This window comes from Prionailurus viverrinus, chromosome A1 (assembly GCF_022837055.1).
Source record: "Prionailurus viverrinus isolate Anna chromosome A1, UM_Priviv_1.0, whole genome shotgun sequence".
Classification (NCBI taxonomy): domain Eukaryota; kingdom Metazoa; phylum Chordata; class Mammalia; order Carnivora; family Felidae; genus Prionailurus; species Prionailurus viverrinus.
In genome coordinates, this window is record NC_062561.1 from 102,197,146 (window position 1) to 102,211,131 (window position 13,986).

The 13,986-nt window shown below is 35.3% G+C and overlaps 1 protein-coding gene across 11 annotated transcripts in view; it reads left to right on the plus strand.

The window, feature by feature from the left end:
* Positions 1 to 13,986, plus strand: part of CSNK1G3 (casein kinase 1 gamma 3) — a 105,464-nt gene that overhangs the window by 26,583 nt on the left and 64,895 nt on the right. For all 11 annotated transcript variants that reach the window (XM_047859109.1, XM_047859099.1, XM_047859150.1 and 8 more), the window contains 2 exons: positions 4,626 to 5,053; positions 12,840 to 12,880. In XM_047859109.1, the coding sequence (XP_047715065.1) occupies positions 4,876 to 5,053; positions 12,840 to 12,880 (219 nt within the window). In that variant the 5' untranslated portion in view covers positions 4,626 to 4,875. The remainder of the gene's footprint in view (positions 1 to 4,625; positions 5,054 to 12,839; positions 12,881 to 13,986) is intronic.

The window sequence follows — 13,986 nt, forward strand, 5'->3', positions numbered from 1 at the left end:
CTGTTGATATTTTCTGTTTCATCTTGTAACCATATGTTGGATTTTTCAAGAAATTTGTCCATTTTATTTGACTTACCAAATTAATTGGCATAAGGTCGCTCATAATTATCCTTTATCTTTTTAAAATCTGTAAGTTCTTCAGTGATATTCCTTCTTTCATTCTTGTTTTTTGTTTTTTGTGGATTTTCTCTTTTTATTTTTGGTCCTTTTTTCTAGGAGGAAATTTTCTAGGTCACTTTCATTGACCATTTTCAGAGAATGAATTTTTTGGCTTTATTTACTTTCTCTATTATTTATTTTCTATTTTATTGATTTTGCTCCCTGGATAATTTCTTTGGATCTCCTTTCAGGTTCATCGACACTTGGTTCTGCTTTATGCAATTTACTCTTAAGTGCATCCATTGAAGTTAGTTTTTCATTTCAGATGTGAGTCTTTGAGTTTGCATTTTTTTGATATTTTGTCATTTATCTGCTGAGAATTCCTGTGTTCATTCATTGAAACTATATTTATGTACACGTCCATGGGATATTAACAATGGCTCTATTAAAGTACTTCAAGTATTTCTATTTTGCCCTTCTCTAGCTTTTTAAGAAGAAAACCTAGATCACTGCCTAAAAACTTCTTTTATAGTGTAGGCATTTAAAGCTTCTAATTTTGTTCTAAGCATTGATCTATTTGCAGCTTATACAATTTAATGTTTCATTATTACATTTAGTTTTTTTCTGATTTCTCATGTGACTTGTTTTTCACTTTATGAATTATTTAAGTGTATTTAATTTTCAAATATTTGTGGATTTTCTAGATATATAATTTTTGACTCCTTATCAGGGAGAGAGAGAGAGAGAGAGAGAGAGAATGAAAATGAATATCCCAAACAGGCTCTGCTCTGACAGAGCCTGCACTGTCAGCGCAGAGCTTGACCTGGGGCTTGATCCCACAAACTGTGAGATCACGACCTGAGCCAAAACCAAGAGTTGGATGTTCAACTGCCTGAGCCACCCAGGTGCCCTAATTCTGTTTTGATGAGAGAATATGCTCTATAATATTTTAGTTATATGACACTTAAATTATGGCACTGCATATGATCTTTCTTGGTGAATGTTTAAAGGAAATAGTATTCTGCAGTTTTTGGATGTTGTATTTTGTAAATAGTACAGGGTCATTGATGGTAATATTTTGATCTACTCTATCAGTATACATCCCAATATTTTTGTCTTCTGCTTCATCATTTACTGAAACTACATTGTTAACATTTTCAACTATCATTGTCTTTTCCCTTTAGTTTTTTTAGTTTTAGTTTTGTTAATTTTAGTTTTTAGTTTAATTTGCTCATACATATTTATGACTTTTATGTCATTCTATTTAATATTTTTGTATTATGAAATGGACTTCTACGTCTTTGGAGATATTCTTTTGTTTTGATATTTACTTTGTATGATAATATTATATAGCCTCTCAAGCTTTCTTATACTTGCTGTTTGCATAGTATATCTTTCTCTCTTCTTTTACTTTCAGTGTCTTTGTGTCTTTGTATTTGAAGTTGTTTTTAGAGATGCATATAGTTGGCTGTTGCTTTTTTATATTGTCTGACTATTTTTGACTTTTGAGAAAATGGTCCATTTTCATTTTATGTTTATTTTTAAGTCTAGTGTCTTGCTGTTAATTTCTCCTCTATCTTGTTTCTCTTTTGTTTTAATGAAATGGTATTTACTATTTTTATATTTTGTCTTAGCTTTTTGGCTATTCCTATTGTAATTTATTTTTATATGTGGTCTAAGTGCTAGAATACATATCTACTTAATATTGAATCACATTATTCCTCACCAATATTGTAATTTATTTTTATATGTGGTCTAAGTGTTAAAATACATATATATATGTTATATGTATATGTGTTCTTTATACATATATATATATATACATGTAGCCACTTAATATTGAACCACATTATTCTTCACCAATATAACAATCTGAAAATAATGTAATTTCATATACCATCCCCCTATGTGTGTTTCCATATATTTTACTTCCATTTTTGTTATAAATGACCCTGAGAAATTATTTGTGCTTCAAACAGTATTTTTTAAGGAAATGAATACCATGCATTTCTGATTTCTAGTGCTCTTGATACCTTTTGAAATTTCCACATTTCCTCAATTTGTAGGTTAATGTTTTTCATGGAACTTGGGACAATTTCAACCATTATTTATTAAAATGTTTTTTTTTTTTTTCCTGCCCCATTCTCTTTTTTTTTTTTTTTTTAATGTAATAGAACTTTAATGGCTATTTAGTAGTTTTGAAGACCTCTTTTCTAATTTCAGTATCAGTCATCTTGGAGTCTCATTCCTTTGACAGCTTGGTTTCCTGACTGTGCAGGAAATCTGTTTATTTGCATCTCTGGTAATTTTTAACTGTGTGCTAGACATTTGATTTCAACTTTGTTAAGAGCCCGGGTCTTTTGTCTCTTTAAGTTTGTTGAGTTTCTGGAATGGAGTTAATTTAATTGGATTATTCTTAATCCTATCTAGGCTTGGTTTTAGGCTTTAGTTGGGCCAGTCTAGGGTAGTTTTGATTCTAAGGTATGGACCTTACTCTTAAGACCTGGCCTTCGTGGTGGGTCAGCTCAGTTCCTGGGACATTACTGAGATTTCTCCATCATGACTACATAGGAACTTAAAGCTCTCCCAGCACTCTGCAGCCTTTAGTATGTCCATTATTCATTTAACCCCATAGTAGCCATGATGTACTAGATATTCCAGAATATCGCCACCCATATGTGTAGTCTAGTTTTTTGCCCTACCACTACCTACCCCCCAGCACTGTACCACTGCCTCACCTTGTTTACCATGTCCTGCAAATTTCACTTGCTTCAGCAGTGACTCTGATCTGTGATCGCTTTGTACTATCTGTGTTTCACCTGTTTGTGCTGTAGTCACAAAATTATTTCTGGCTAGAGAGCTTGGGTAAAGGTGGGACTGATGTTATGCATTTCCTTTTTCTCAGATATCACAGACCACAGTGCCTATTATCCAGTGCCTGAAAAAGATGTTTCCTAAGTTTTATCCACTTTTACAGTTATTTACAGTAGGACATAGTTTCAGTATCAGTTATTCTATTATATTTGGAAACAGAGTAAACGGTATGTGTAGAACTTATTTGGTTTTACATATACCAAACAAAGGCTTACAGTTTTATCTGCAAACTGTCAGTATGGCAAATATAATAAGAAAATATATAAACACATTGGGTGTTAGAACTAGTTGCATATTTGAGGGATTGTTGGAAATTGATCAGAAAATACTGTTTGTTTCAACTTCTGTTATGATTGCATTATGTACTCAGTTTCAGAAATAGGAATAAGACAGGATATTCCTCCTGGTTTCCTTATGTTTTGACGTCAAAGCTTCTTTAGTTGCAGAGTAGGAATCCACTCAAATTGGTCAAACAAAAGTAGGAGGATTGCTTACGCTTGCAGAATTGAGGCATGTTAGATGGGTGAAATTCCTAGGGGAGATGAATGGGGAAGCCTCCTCCAAAAACTTTTTTTTTTTTTTTGACCTTTACTGTTTTCATGTATATATTAGAAAATTAGAAAACATATCACCCTTCTCTACTTCATGAGGTTGATTCCTGCCAGTATTTCTTAATCTTGTGAAATTACATTTATATTTTAAAGTCTAGTTCAAATGTTCCATAAGAATTAATTGTTTCCAGGGGCGCCTGGGTGGCGCAGTCAGTTAAGCGTCCGACTTCAGCCAGGTCACGATCTCGCGGTCCGTGAGTTCGAGCCCCGCGTCGGGCTCTGGGCCGATGGCTCAGAGCCTGGAGCCTGTTTCCGATTCTGTGTCTCCCTCTCTCTCTGCCCCTCCCCCGTTCATGCTCTGTCTCTCTCTGTCCCAAAAATAAATAAACGTTGAAAAAAAAAAATTAAAAAAAAAAAAAAAGAATTAATTGTTTCCTGAGGGTGAGCAATTGCTCCTGCAGTGAGTGGACTTGTGACTCTTGATCTCCGGGTTGTGAGTTCGAGCACCACTTTGGGTGTATAGATTACTTAAAAATAAAATCTTAAAATAAAATTGTTTCCTGTGATGGGTGGCAAGAATATTCTTTGTACTACCACTTCTGAAGTACATTTCTGTATATAGGCAATGGGTAATAAATATTTGAAATAATGAAGATCAAATGAGAATGTATATTCAGAACGACCTTGAGAATTATGTATGGACATGTGGAAGGGCATTTTAAGTAAAGTCTTTCACTAATTTGCAAAATGTATTCTCTTTTTCTGATTTTAAATGGAAAATCTTATATTGCCTTGCTGGTAAGAATTGAAATGATTTTAAGTTGGGAGGTCTTAAGTTAGTGAATGTATTATATTAGCTTATGAAATAGTACATTTTTATTACATTTTTAATTTTTAATACTTTTTCTTTGGTTTTGTGATCTCTTTGGTATTAAAGTATAGGACAGATAGTAATGGCCACTTTAAGTCTCCTGTGGTTTGATTTAAGTGGGAATCCATAAATTGCAATAATCCATTGCCTAAACTTAATGTTATTAATTTCCCCAGAACACATTCTTTTAATTCTCTAAGTTGACCAATTTTCCTTTCTTAATATTTTAGCTCTCTATGAATATCAGCTTACATCGTTGAAAGGATAATTTGGAAGACATGTTTTGCTGAAAGGACAACTGAGAAAAATTTTACGAATGGGATGAACACGCGCCAGTTAACAGACTACCTACTGCAATTTGAATGTTAACAATTACCCACCTGGTACAGTTAACCTAGTGATGTACCTATTCTCACAATACCCTATTTCAGTGTGCTTGTCTTGATTAAAGAATTCAAAGTGGAGTACCGCAAACTTGATATGGATAATAAAAAGAAAGACAAGGACAAATCAGATGATAGAATGGCACGACCTAGTGGTCGGTCGGGACACAATACTCGAGGAACTGGGTCTTCATCTTCTGGAGTTTTAATGGTTGGACCTAACTTTAGAGTTGGAAAAAAAATTGGATGTGGCAATTTTGGAGAATTACGATTAGGTAAGACTATTTTGTTTATTCCATTATGTTTGAAGCGTTTTTTTAAAAGCTAAAAGTACTTTCTAATGAAAATGGTTTAGTTACTGTTTAGTTGTTTACCTGTGGTAATTTTAAAGAACATAAATATTGGAAATTTCTTATGTACTTGTATTTTTGTTTGTAAGGAATTCCCTACTATAAGAATGTGTATTTACTTGAGATCACCCATCTGGAATATGAGTAAAAAGAAAGTAAATTTCAAGCCCCGACAAGCTGATAAAAAACACCCCATAAGGTGCCATTTGCTGTGTATTTTTAAGAACGATGTTTAGGCTACTTTTTCAGATCTGAAAACATTTAGTTAACTGATCACTTCAGGAGGATATGTGTGGCTTAAAGTCAAGGTAATATACTGAAACTGCCAAAAAAACCCAAAACAGTGAAATTTACATACATCCAGAGTGGCACGCAGAAATCTATATTCTTAATAAGGCACACAAGGTGCTGATTCAGTTTATTTTTTCTAATCAGGCAGGTTTGGTAAACATTGGTCTAATTAAATCTCCTAACTCTACGTTAAAGGCAATTGAAACTCGGTGAGGGAAAGTTATCTGCCAGATGTTACACAGTAATTTAATGACATAGTTGGGACTAAAATCTAGGTTTTTAACTCCTGCAACAGTAGAGATGTGGCTTCCTTGAGTGAAGAGAAATAAGAGGAGGGTAGTATGGTTATATGGGCGTCAATATTGAGGTACCCTGAGGCTGTGGTCAGTGGACCACTGAGAATGCAAACTTGAGAAGGAAAAAGGAAAAACTTGGCTTCACAATTTTCCTTAGATGCAATTCCACTTAAAAGAAATAAATCCAATTGTATGTTTATCTATTCGATTAGTTCTCTTCATCTTGTAAAACACCTGAATTTGTAGGTCACCCTTCATTTTAATACTACTTTGTGTTGTTAAGGCACATTAAATCTTTGAATGAAGCAAGCCAGTAAAAGCCAATGACATACTTTGTAAATAGCTGTGATTGACGTGTTTGGCAGACTCTTGCATTTTAGTAGGGACTCAAATGTTTGGAAGGGTGAATGTTTCACAGTTTACTTTTTAGGAGATTAAGCTAGATATTTTAAAATTCTTGACTGTTTCTGATTTTGGAATTAGAAAATCTAGGTTATTTACTTACTAACTCTGAGCTCCATTTATCTGTCTATTCAAAGCGTGTTGCCTGTCCATCATGTATGAAGCATGACTAGGCACTGATAATACTGGAAAAATATAAAAATTGTTCTTGCTATTATGGAAAACATAAGTCATTTAACCACTTGAGGCCTCAAATTCCTCAACTTGAAAATGGAATTCTTCCTGCTTGGGATTCTCTCCTCCTCTCTGTGCCCACCCCCCCAAACATAAATAAATAAACTTAAACAAAAAGGGGCACCTGTGTGGCTTAGTCACTTAAGCATGCCACTCTTGATTTCTGCTCATGTCATGATCTCATGGTTTGTAAGATCGAGCTTGCATCCGACTTTATACTGACAGCAAGGAGCCTGCTTGGGATTCTCAGTCTCTCTCTCCCTCTCTCTGTGCCCCTCCCCCACTCGAGCATGCACATACATGTACTCTCTCTCTCTCAAAAATAAGTAAAGAAACTTAAAAAAATGGAATTACTGCTCCTTCTTAGTTGATTGTGAAGATAAAATTCAGACGATCATGTAAAAGGACCCATCAGTATACCTGCATATTTTAGGAAAGCATTGACCTGCATGCTTAAAAGATATTAAAATACTTGTTCTGTTTTAAAATAAAAAATATGGCCTATTGTAGTGTATTTATTTATATATATGAAGTAGTTTTACAGGTGCACATTATTTTATATGTATGTGTGTACCCTATCTCTCTTTGTGGATCTGACTGTTATTACTATAGTGCTTTGGCCATTTTTATTTAGAAGTGGTTACATATAATTTATTTCAAAATAAATACGTATATGTTTACGAACACATCTGTGTGTATGTATGCACGTCTGTGTGTGTATAAACACACAGAACAATTCTAGCTGGCCCTTTTAACTGGGGTAATATGAGAAACTATGTGTACCTTATATTGAAACTATATATGCTGCATATAGTGAAAAAGCAGTAAAATACCCCTTTGTGGTGTGTGAATAATTGGAAACAGGAATAAGATGATTTATTAGTCTGTCCATCCATCCATCCATTTGTCATCTACTTATCTATCTGAATCTCTGTATCTGTCTAGGGTTATTTGTTGTATATTTGTATAAATTGATTTATTTAAATGTGATCTCTATACTCTATTTTTGTGTTTTATGCATATTTATAAAATAGATAATACCTATACTTAGCTAATTTATTAATTTTATTCCTTCTTACTGACAGGATACTAAATAAAGTGGCATTTTACTCCCTTTTTAAAGGCCCCAAATAATTTCTTCCTATAAAAACAGTTGTTGAAACATGGTTTGTATACCTGGATAAACATGCTGATGTTGAAACCTGGTTTGGATTCTTAAAGTGCTTGCTTTAAAACTACATTAAAGACACATCTTGTGTATTTGATTCCTGGCACTAAAATTTTTGTGATTAGTGTTGGGTGAGAAAGAATATAAGGTATACGTGTTATAGATAAGGAATTTTCAACACAGATGCTGTTGGCATTTTGGGCTAGGCAGTTCTTTTTACAGAGAGGACTGTTCCAGATATTCATGTTGTTTACAACTTCCGACTTCTTCAGCACTAAATAAAAGTTGTAACTCCATGCACAACCCCAAATGCCTTCCCCCAGCCATTTTAAATTTTTTTTTTTTTTTTAAACATTTACTTATTTTTGAAACAGAGAGAGACAGAGCATGAATGGGGGAGGGTCAGAGAGAGGGAGACACAGAATCTGAAACAGGCTCCAGGCTCTGAGCTGTCAGCACAGAGCCCGACACGGGGCTCGAACTCACGGACTGTGAGATCATGACCTGAGCCGAAGTCGGCCGCTTAACCGACTGAGCCACCCAGGCGCCCCCCCCCCCCCCCAGCCATTTTAAATGCCCCAGGAGGAGACAGTATTAAGCACTGTTGAAACTACTCATACAAGTAATGATTAAAAAAAAAAAAGTGGCATAAAACTTTGACCTTGAGATTTAAAAAAAAATAGGTAAACCTTGCAAATCATCTAAAATCAAATTTAAGTAATTGAGAGTACATTTTTATTCGTAAGTGAAATGTTCAGTGTGTTTTTGTTTTATTTTATCTTTATATGTATGGTGGTAAGGCTTGCATTCTGTGCGTTTTTGATCTGTTTCTAGCTTAGATAATCATCAAAAACCCTTAGAAAGTTTCTTTTTAAAAATTTTTTTAAGGCTTTTTTTTTTTTTTTTTTTTTTTTTTTGAGAGAGAGAGAGAAAGAGCGAGCAAGCAGGGGAGGGGCAGAGAGAGAGGGAGACACAGAATCTGAAGCAGGCTCCAGGCTCTGAGCTGTCAGCAAAGAGCCCGAAGCAGGGCTCAAACCCACGAACCGCGAAACCATGACCTGAGCCAAAGTTGGATGCTCAACTGACTGAGCCACCCAGGCGCCCCTGGAAATGTTTTTGATAGGTACTGAATGAGAACAAACATAGCTAGCTAAAATATAGTGTTTTATTGTATTTATTTGTTTGTTTATTTATTGTATTATATTTTGACCTCTTAAAAAAAAAAATCTTTCTGACTGGAGAGAGACTTCCCGCTGGGGCTAGCCAATTCTTAGAGACAGCAAAGGATTCAGCTGGGAGCATGCCTCTGATCTGCAGAGTAGCCAATCTGGAGCCATACCTCCTTTGCCTGGCCTGTATATTCCAGCAGGCTGGCTTCTACTTCATTAATCATCCCATGACGAGGTACAAGACAACAAGAGACTCCTCCTATAGCCCAAAGACCACCAGAATTACTCAAACTACTTAATCCTAAACTGTTTGCCCTGCCTTGCCTTGGCTTTCTGTAGAAACTCCAATAAAGGCTTTGGCCTGAGCTTCTTCTCCCTTGTTTCTGTCTTCCACCACTTGACCAAAATAGGATCCTTCTCCTCTAGGACCTGTGAGCATAATAAACTTTGTTTTTCTGAGCCTCTGCTATGTCCCCTCTTGAAGTTGCAACTGACTGACTGTCACCTAAAAGAACACAAAAAGGGGTGCTATAAACTGCTTGATGAGATACCATGTGTATGTGAAATAAGTGGCTGTAGTTTTTGACATCATTAGGTATATGACAGGAGTTTCAATAACTTTTCTTATTTTTGTCTTCTTTTTTATGTATAGCTCACAGTTCTTGTTGGTTTTTATTTAAGAGTTGTTTTGAAAATTTTGCAGGCCCTACATTCTATATCAAATATGCAGATTTGAGTGCATTCATCATTTTTTTATGCTTACTGGTTTTTTTTTACTGTTACTAACTGTAGTGTATTATAAAACTTAATTGAAAAATGTACTAATCAGTAACAGACGGTGATACTCTAAGAGATCCTAGAATATAGGGTGTTAAGCAAAATAGGTTTTTTTGCTTTTGGTTTTTGTTTCACGTAACACCAGAGGGAGAGCCCTTGGGGCTTTTTTTTTTTTTTTTTTTTTTTTTTTTTTTTAATGGTAGCACTAGGGTTTATTAAGCTGCACCTTAGTACAGGCATTGGGGCTTGCCCATGGTGCTCTTGACATATAAAGCTGGACAATCTGCCAATTCTTCTTGAGCAATGACACCAGGAAATTGACAGTTAAGTGGATGGTGTGTACAAGCTCATCACCTGTCATGTTCACGGGGCCAACGGCCACTGCCAGCAAAGCAACTTCATCTGGAATTTGATCATGGACTTCACCTCATCCACTTCGGCCACCATGTTCTCACTCTGGGTCAGCAAGGAAGGAAACTTGCCAGCCTTATTCAGGCCAGGGCCCAGGCTTTGTGGGGTCTGCTTGATCAGAGATTTGGAAGCTGAAACGGCATCATGGTGGTCAGGGTGCCTCTGCGCCCTCAGTATATGGATTCAGTCTCTGTGTGCAAGGTGATTGCTTCTGTCTTTGTCATCTGCCAGCCAGCCAGCTAGCAAGAAGAAGAAGAAGGATCAGAATGTCAAAAACACTCATTTTTGGAAGTGAGGAGTGACAGACCTATGTCCCCTCATACCCAGAACTTAATCACATGGCTGAAAGAGAGGCTGGAAATGTAATCTCTAGCTGGACAGCCATTTTAAAATGGACTGGTTCTATTATTATAGAATGGAGGGCATGGATATTGGTGGGTAACTAATAGTTCCTGCTATAAACAGATCCGTAGTTTTTGTAGAACAGGGTTTTCCATGATAATTACCACCCAAATACTCAAAATTGGTAAAACCATCTTTTCAAGTTCAGTAGAGCAGAAAGCTCTCCTGGAAATGACCTTTGAAATTGGATTAAAACATCAGTTAATTGGAACCACTTTGCTTGGCGCCTTGTCGTAACTGGATTCCCCTTATACATACATTCCCTCCCTGTCACACATGTAATACACACAAACACATACCTACAAGCAGGTCATTTGTTCATGCCCGAAACAACAAACACTGATTAAAAGCCAAGTGTGTGAGCCTATGCCTATGTTAGGTTATGGGGATGTAACAAAAATGTATTGTTTCACCATTGTTCATGTCTAAAAATATAATCCTCGAAGTTCAACAAAATCTGTAATGTTCAAAAAAAGGATCATGCTTTAAGGATTAAGTGCTTTGTACCATGACCTAAAAGACATTTGAGTGTAAATGCCAATAAAAGCAGTACTTTTAGATGAATTGGTATATTTTGGTTCTGTGGAATCTATATATAACTTAACTTCTTGTCCTGTGAATAATTTTCCCTGTGTACCTGTGACTAAACATCATATAGTTAGGAAAAGATAATAATGTCTTGAGGAAATACAAATTCTGTCTTTGAACTCAAAATGGAATTATTCCTTTGTGAGACACAGTTCCTCAAGATAAAGTTCCTCACCATATCATTAAATTATTCACTCTCTGCCTACTAGTGGATGCCTGAAATTTCATGTATAGTATATTCTTGAAAGTATACATGAAGGCACATCTAAATGTTGAACTAATTGACTAAAAACGTGATAGGTTTCTGGTATGATTGGTTTCATATTTATGGGATCGGCAATTTATATTCATGAGCTATTTAATATCTTATGTATATTTAAATAATACCTACAAATATATGTAATATAATAAATATATTTATAACTTACAATACATTTTTATATATACAATATATACAAATATATTTGTATTTGTAATATATTTATATTGCTAAACGTTCACCACATTTGGCACTCCTGTTGAGTTCCATCTCTGTGCCAACTGTCACGGGTTATGAGACCTATCTATTAAGTGTTAGTACGAATGCTTGTTTTTTTTTAATCTCTCTTTTCTCCTCATTCATTTTTATAAAATAGGGACGAGATTCAAGAAAGGAGTACGGTATTTGGATGAACAGACACTACTGTATAATGGTGGTGACCTATCAGAGACTGAAATTTTGCCTAGAAGTTTTACTGCCGTTCATTAGCTGCTGTAGAAAAGGAAGTTAGGGCTATTATGGTAGAAAATCCCATGTGTCAAAGTTGCTCATTCTGTGTTCAGCCAGTGTGACCAGGGCCAGTTACTGTCACAGTTAAAAAAACAAAAACACTTAACGTTTTTCTGTTTTTCTCATTATAAAAATAATGAATGCCTATTGAAAAAATACTGGAAATTCAGAAATCACATGCTATTTTTGTTCTTTTTCCTGTGCTTGTGAAGAAACACTTTAGGTATTAGATTGTCTTTGTATACTTATTGCTTTTAAATTTTTCTGTACTACTTCACTTGGGCTACAGATGCTGACTGACCCAATGGAATTTTCTAGATTATTTTCCGTTGGCAATGCCAAAGATTACTGTAATTCATTTGAATTCTTTACATGTTATAGATACTGAGTCTTTATTTTGGTTTGTCAGTTACCTGTTCTTTGTATATGGTAAATGTTTTTCAATATACAGATAGAGACGTTTAATATATTTTATGGTTTCCAGTCTGTATAAAATCTTCTTTTTACCTTTTCCCACCTGTTAAAATGCCCATAAAGACTTTCATATATTGGGTGGTAAGCATTTTTTCTTGTTTTATAGTTTATATCTAAGTTTTTAAATGTTCAGCATTTAATATGGGTATAAGGTAGGGTGCTAATAAACCCATTTCCCCCTCAAAGTCATTAGCTAGTTTGTCAGAGCCAATTATTAAATAATATGTTTCTTACTTTATTTCATTTTTAATATATTCAAGAGTTTCCTGTGTGTATAATATATTTACTAGATGACATATGAGCTCTAATGAGATTACATACCATAATAATGAAGGATTTAAAATGAGGCAGTGATTGGGAAAGGAATTTTGTATTCCTGTTTTCATATAGGAGTTCTGGTTTTTAAATGTATTTTCAGCATGTGTTTGACTATTGATTTACTTTCTGAGTTGTGTGCAATATTGCATCAAAATAAGAATCTTCTTATTTTTGTAAGTGGGCTACCTTATTTAAGTATCACTTTCTACTCTGAATCCAGGTGAAATGCTAAATATGTCCTTGGATGGATCAATTTAAGATTTCCTTGTCATTGCTTCGATCTCTGGAGCAAAAACCTTTGCTTCATTTAAATGTATTAGTGCTTTTTTTTCACCCAGAGTAGAGTTTTACATAATGTACCTTTAAAAATCAATTATTGATACAATCTGATCTTTCTTCTTTCTTTTTCAAGGGAAAAATTTATATACAAATGAATATGTGGCAATTAAACTGGTAAGTTTGTGTTTCTTTTTTTTCCCTTAATTATTTTCCTGTTTTTCTTTGATGATTAGTTTACATTTTAATTACTTTTTTGGTTTCATATCATTTATAACTTGAGTGTTTATTGGGAAAATGATATGCATAACTGGTTTTTTGTGTGTGTGATTAAGCTCCTAGCATCCACATGCCTCTCAAGTATATGATAATGTGTGAATGTCTGTATTTTCTATGCCGTGAAAACTCAATCCCTTTACTTTGATATCATAGAATTTAATTTTTGAGTTTTGGCACAATTTGTAATTTCAAGAAACTGGCCCGTTGGCGTTTTTAATTAGAGAAAAACTAGAAAGCAAAATTTCTCTTAATGATTCAAGTATTTGGACAAATGTGTCCTTAGTATTCTAGATTACCCTCTTTCCTGGGGTGCCTGGGTGCTTCAGTCGGTTAAGCATCCAACTTGGGCTCAGGTCGTGAGTTCGAGCCCTGCATTGGGCTCTCTGCTGAGAGAGAGGTCCCTCTCTGCTGAAGCAGGTCCCTTGTCCCCCTCTCCTGCTGCCTTTCCCCCCCCCCCCCTCAAAAATAAACATAAAAAAAAATTTGACAATGTCCTTCCAGGTAGCTTCCAGTATCTTTTTTTCCATTGATATTTTGAATATGGTAAAAGTGGCTATTAGCTGACCTTCAGGGGTTCAGAAATTACTGATGTGTGAGGAAGCTAGCAGGGAAAACAAACTCCCATGGAACCACTCTCAAGTCCTCAGTGTGCCATCTCTGACAGCTGTAAGGCAGCTCTGTTCTGCAAGACTGGAGATCTGGGAACTTTTAGAAGACACAACTTTGTTCAGGCACCACTTTTCTCTCCGTCTTGCCAGCCAGGTTTCCCTGAGGCTAAGCCTGGCTTGGTTTTTCCAGTCTGCCTGCCATTGTCAATCTTGCCTCTGCCAAAATAACCACTGTTACTGGGGTAATGTGAGATTAATAAATCAGGAGAGAGAATTAGAAGAAGAGGCTATAGAGAGAAACAGAAAAACTTTGGGGATGAGGTAGAAAACCGTACTACTCAATGTGAAGTGTCTCAGGGAGTGTAGACCAAGTTTCACCGTAACTAGTGCTGTGTA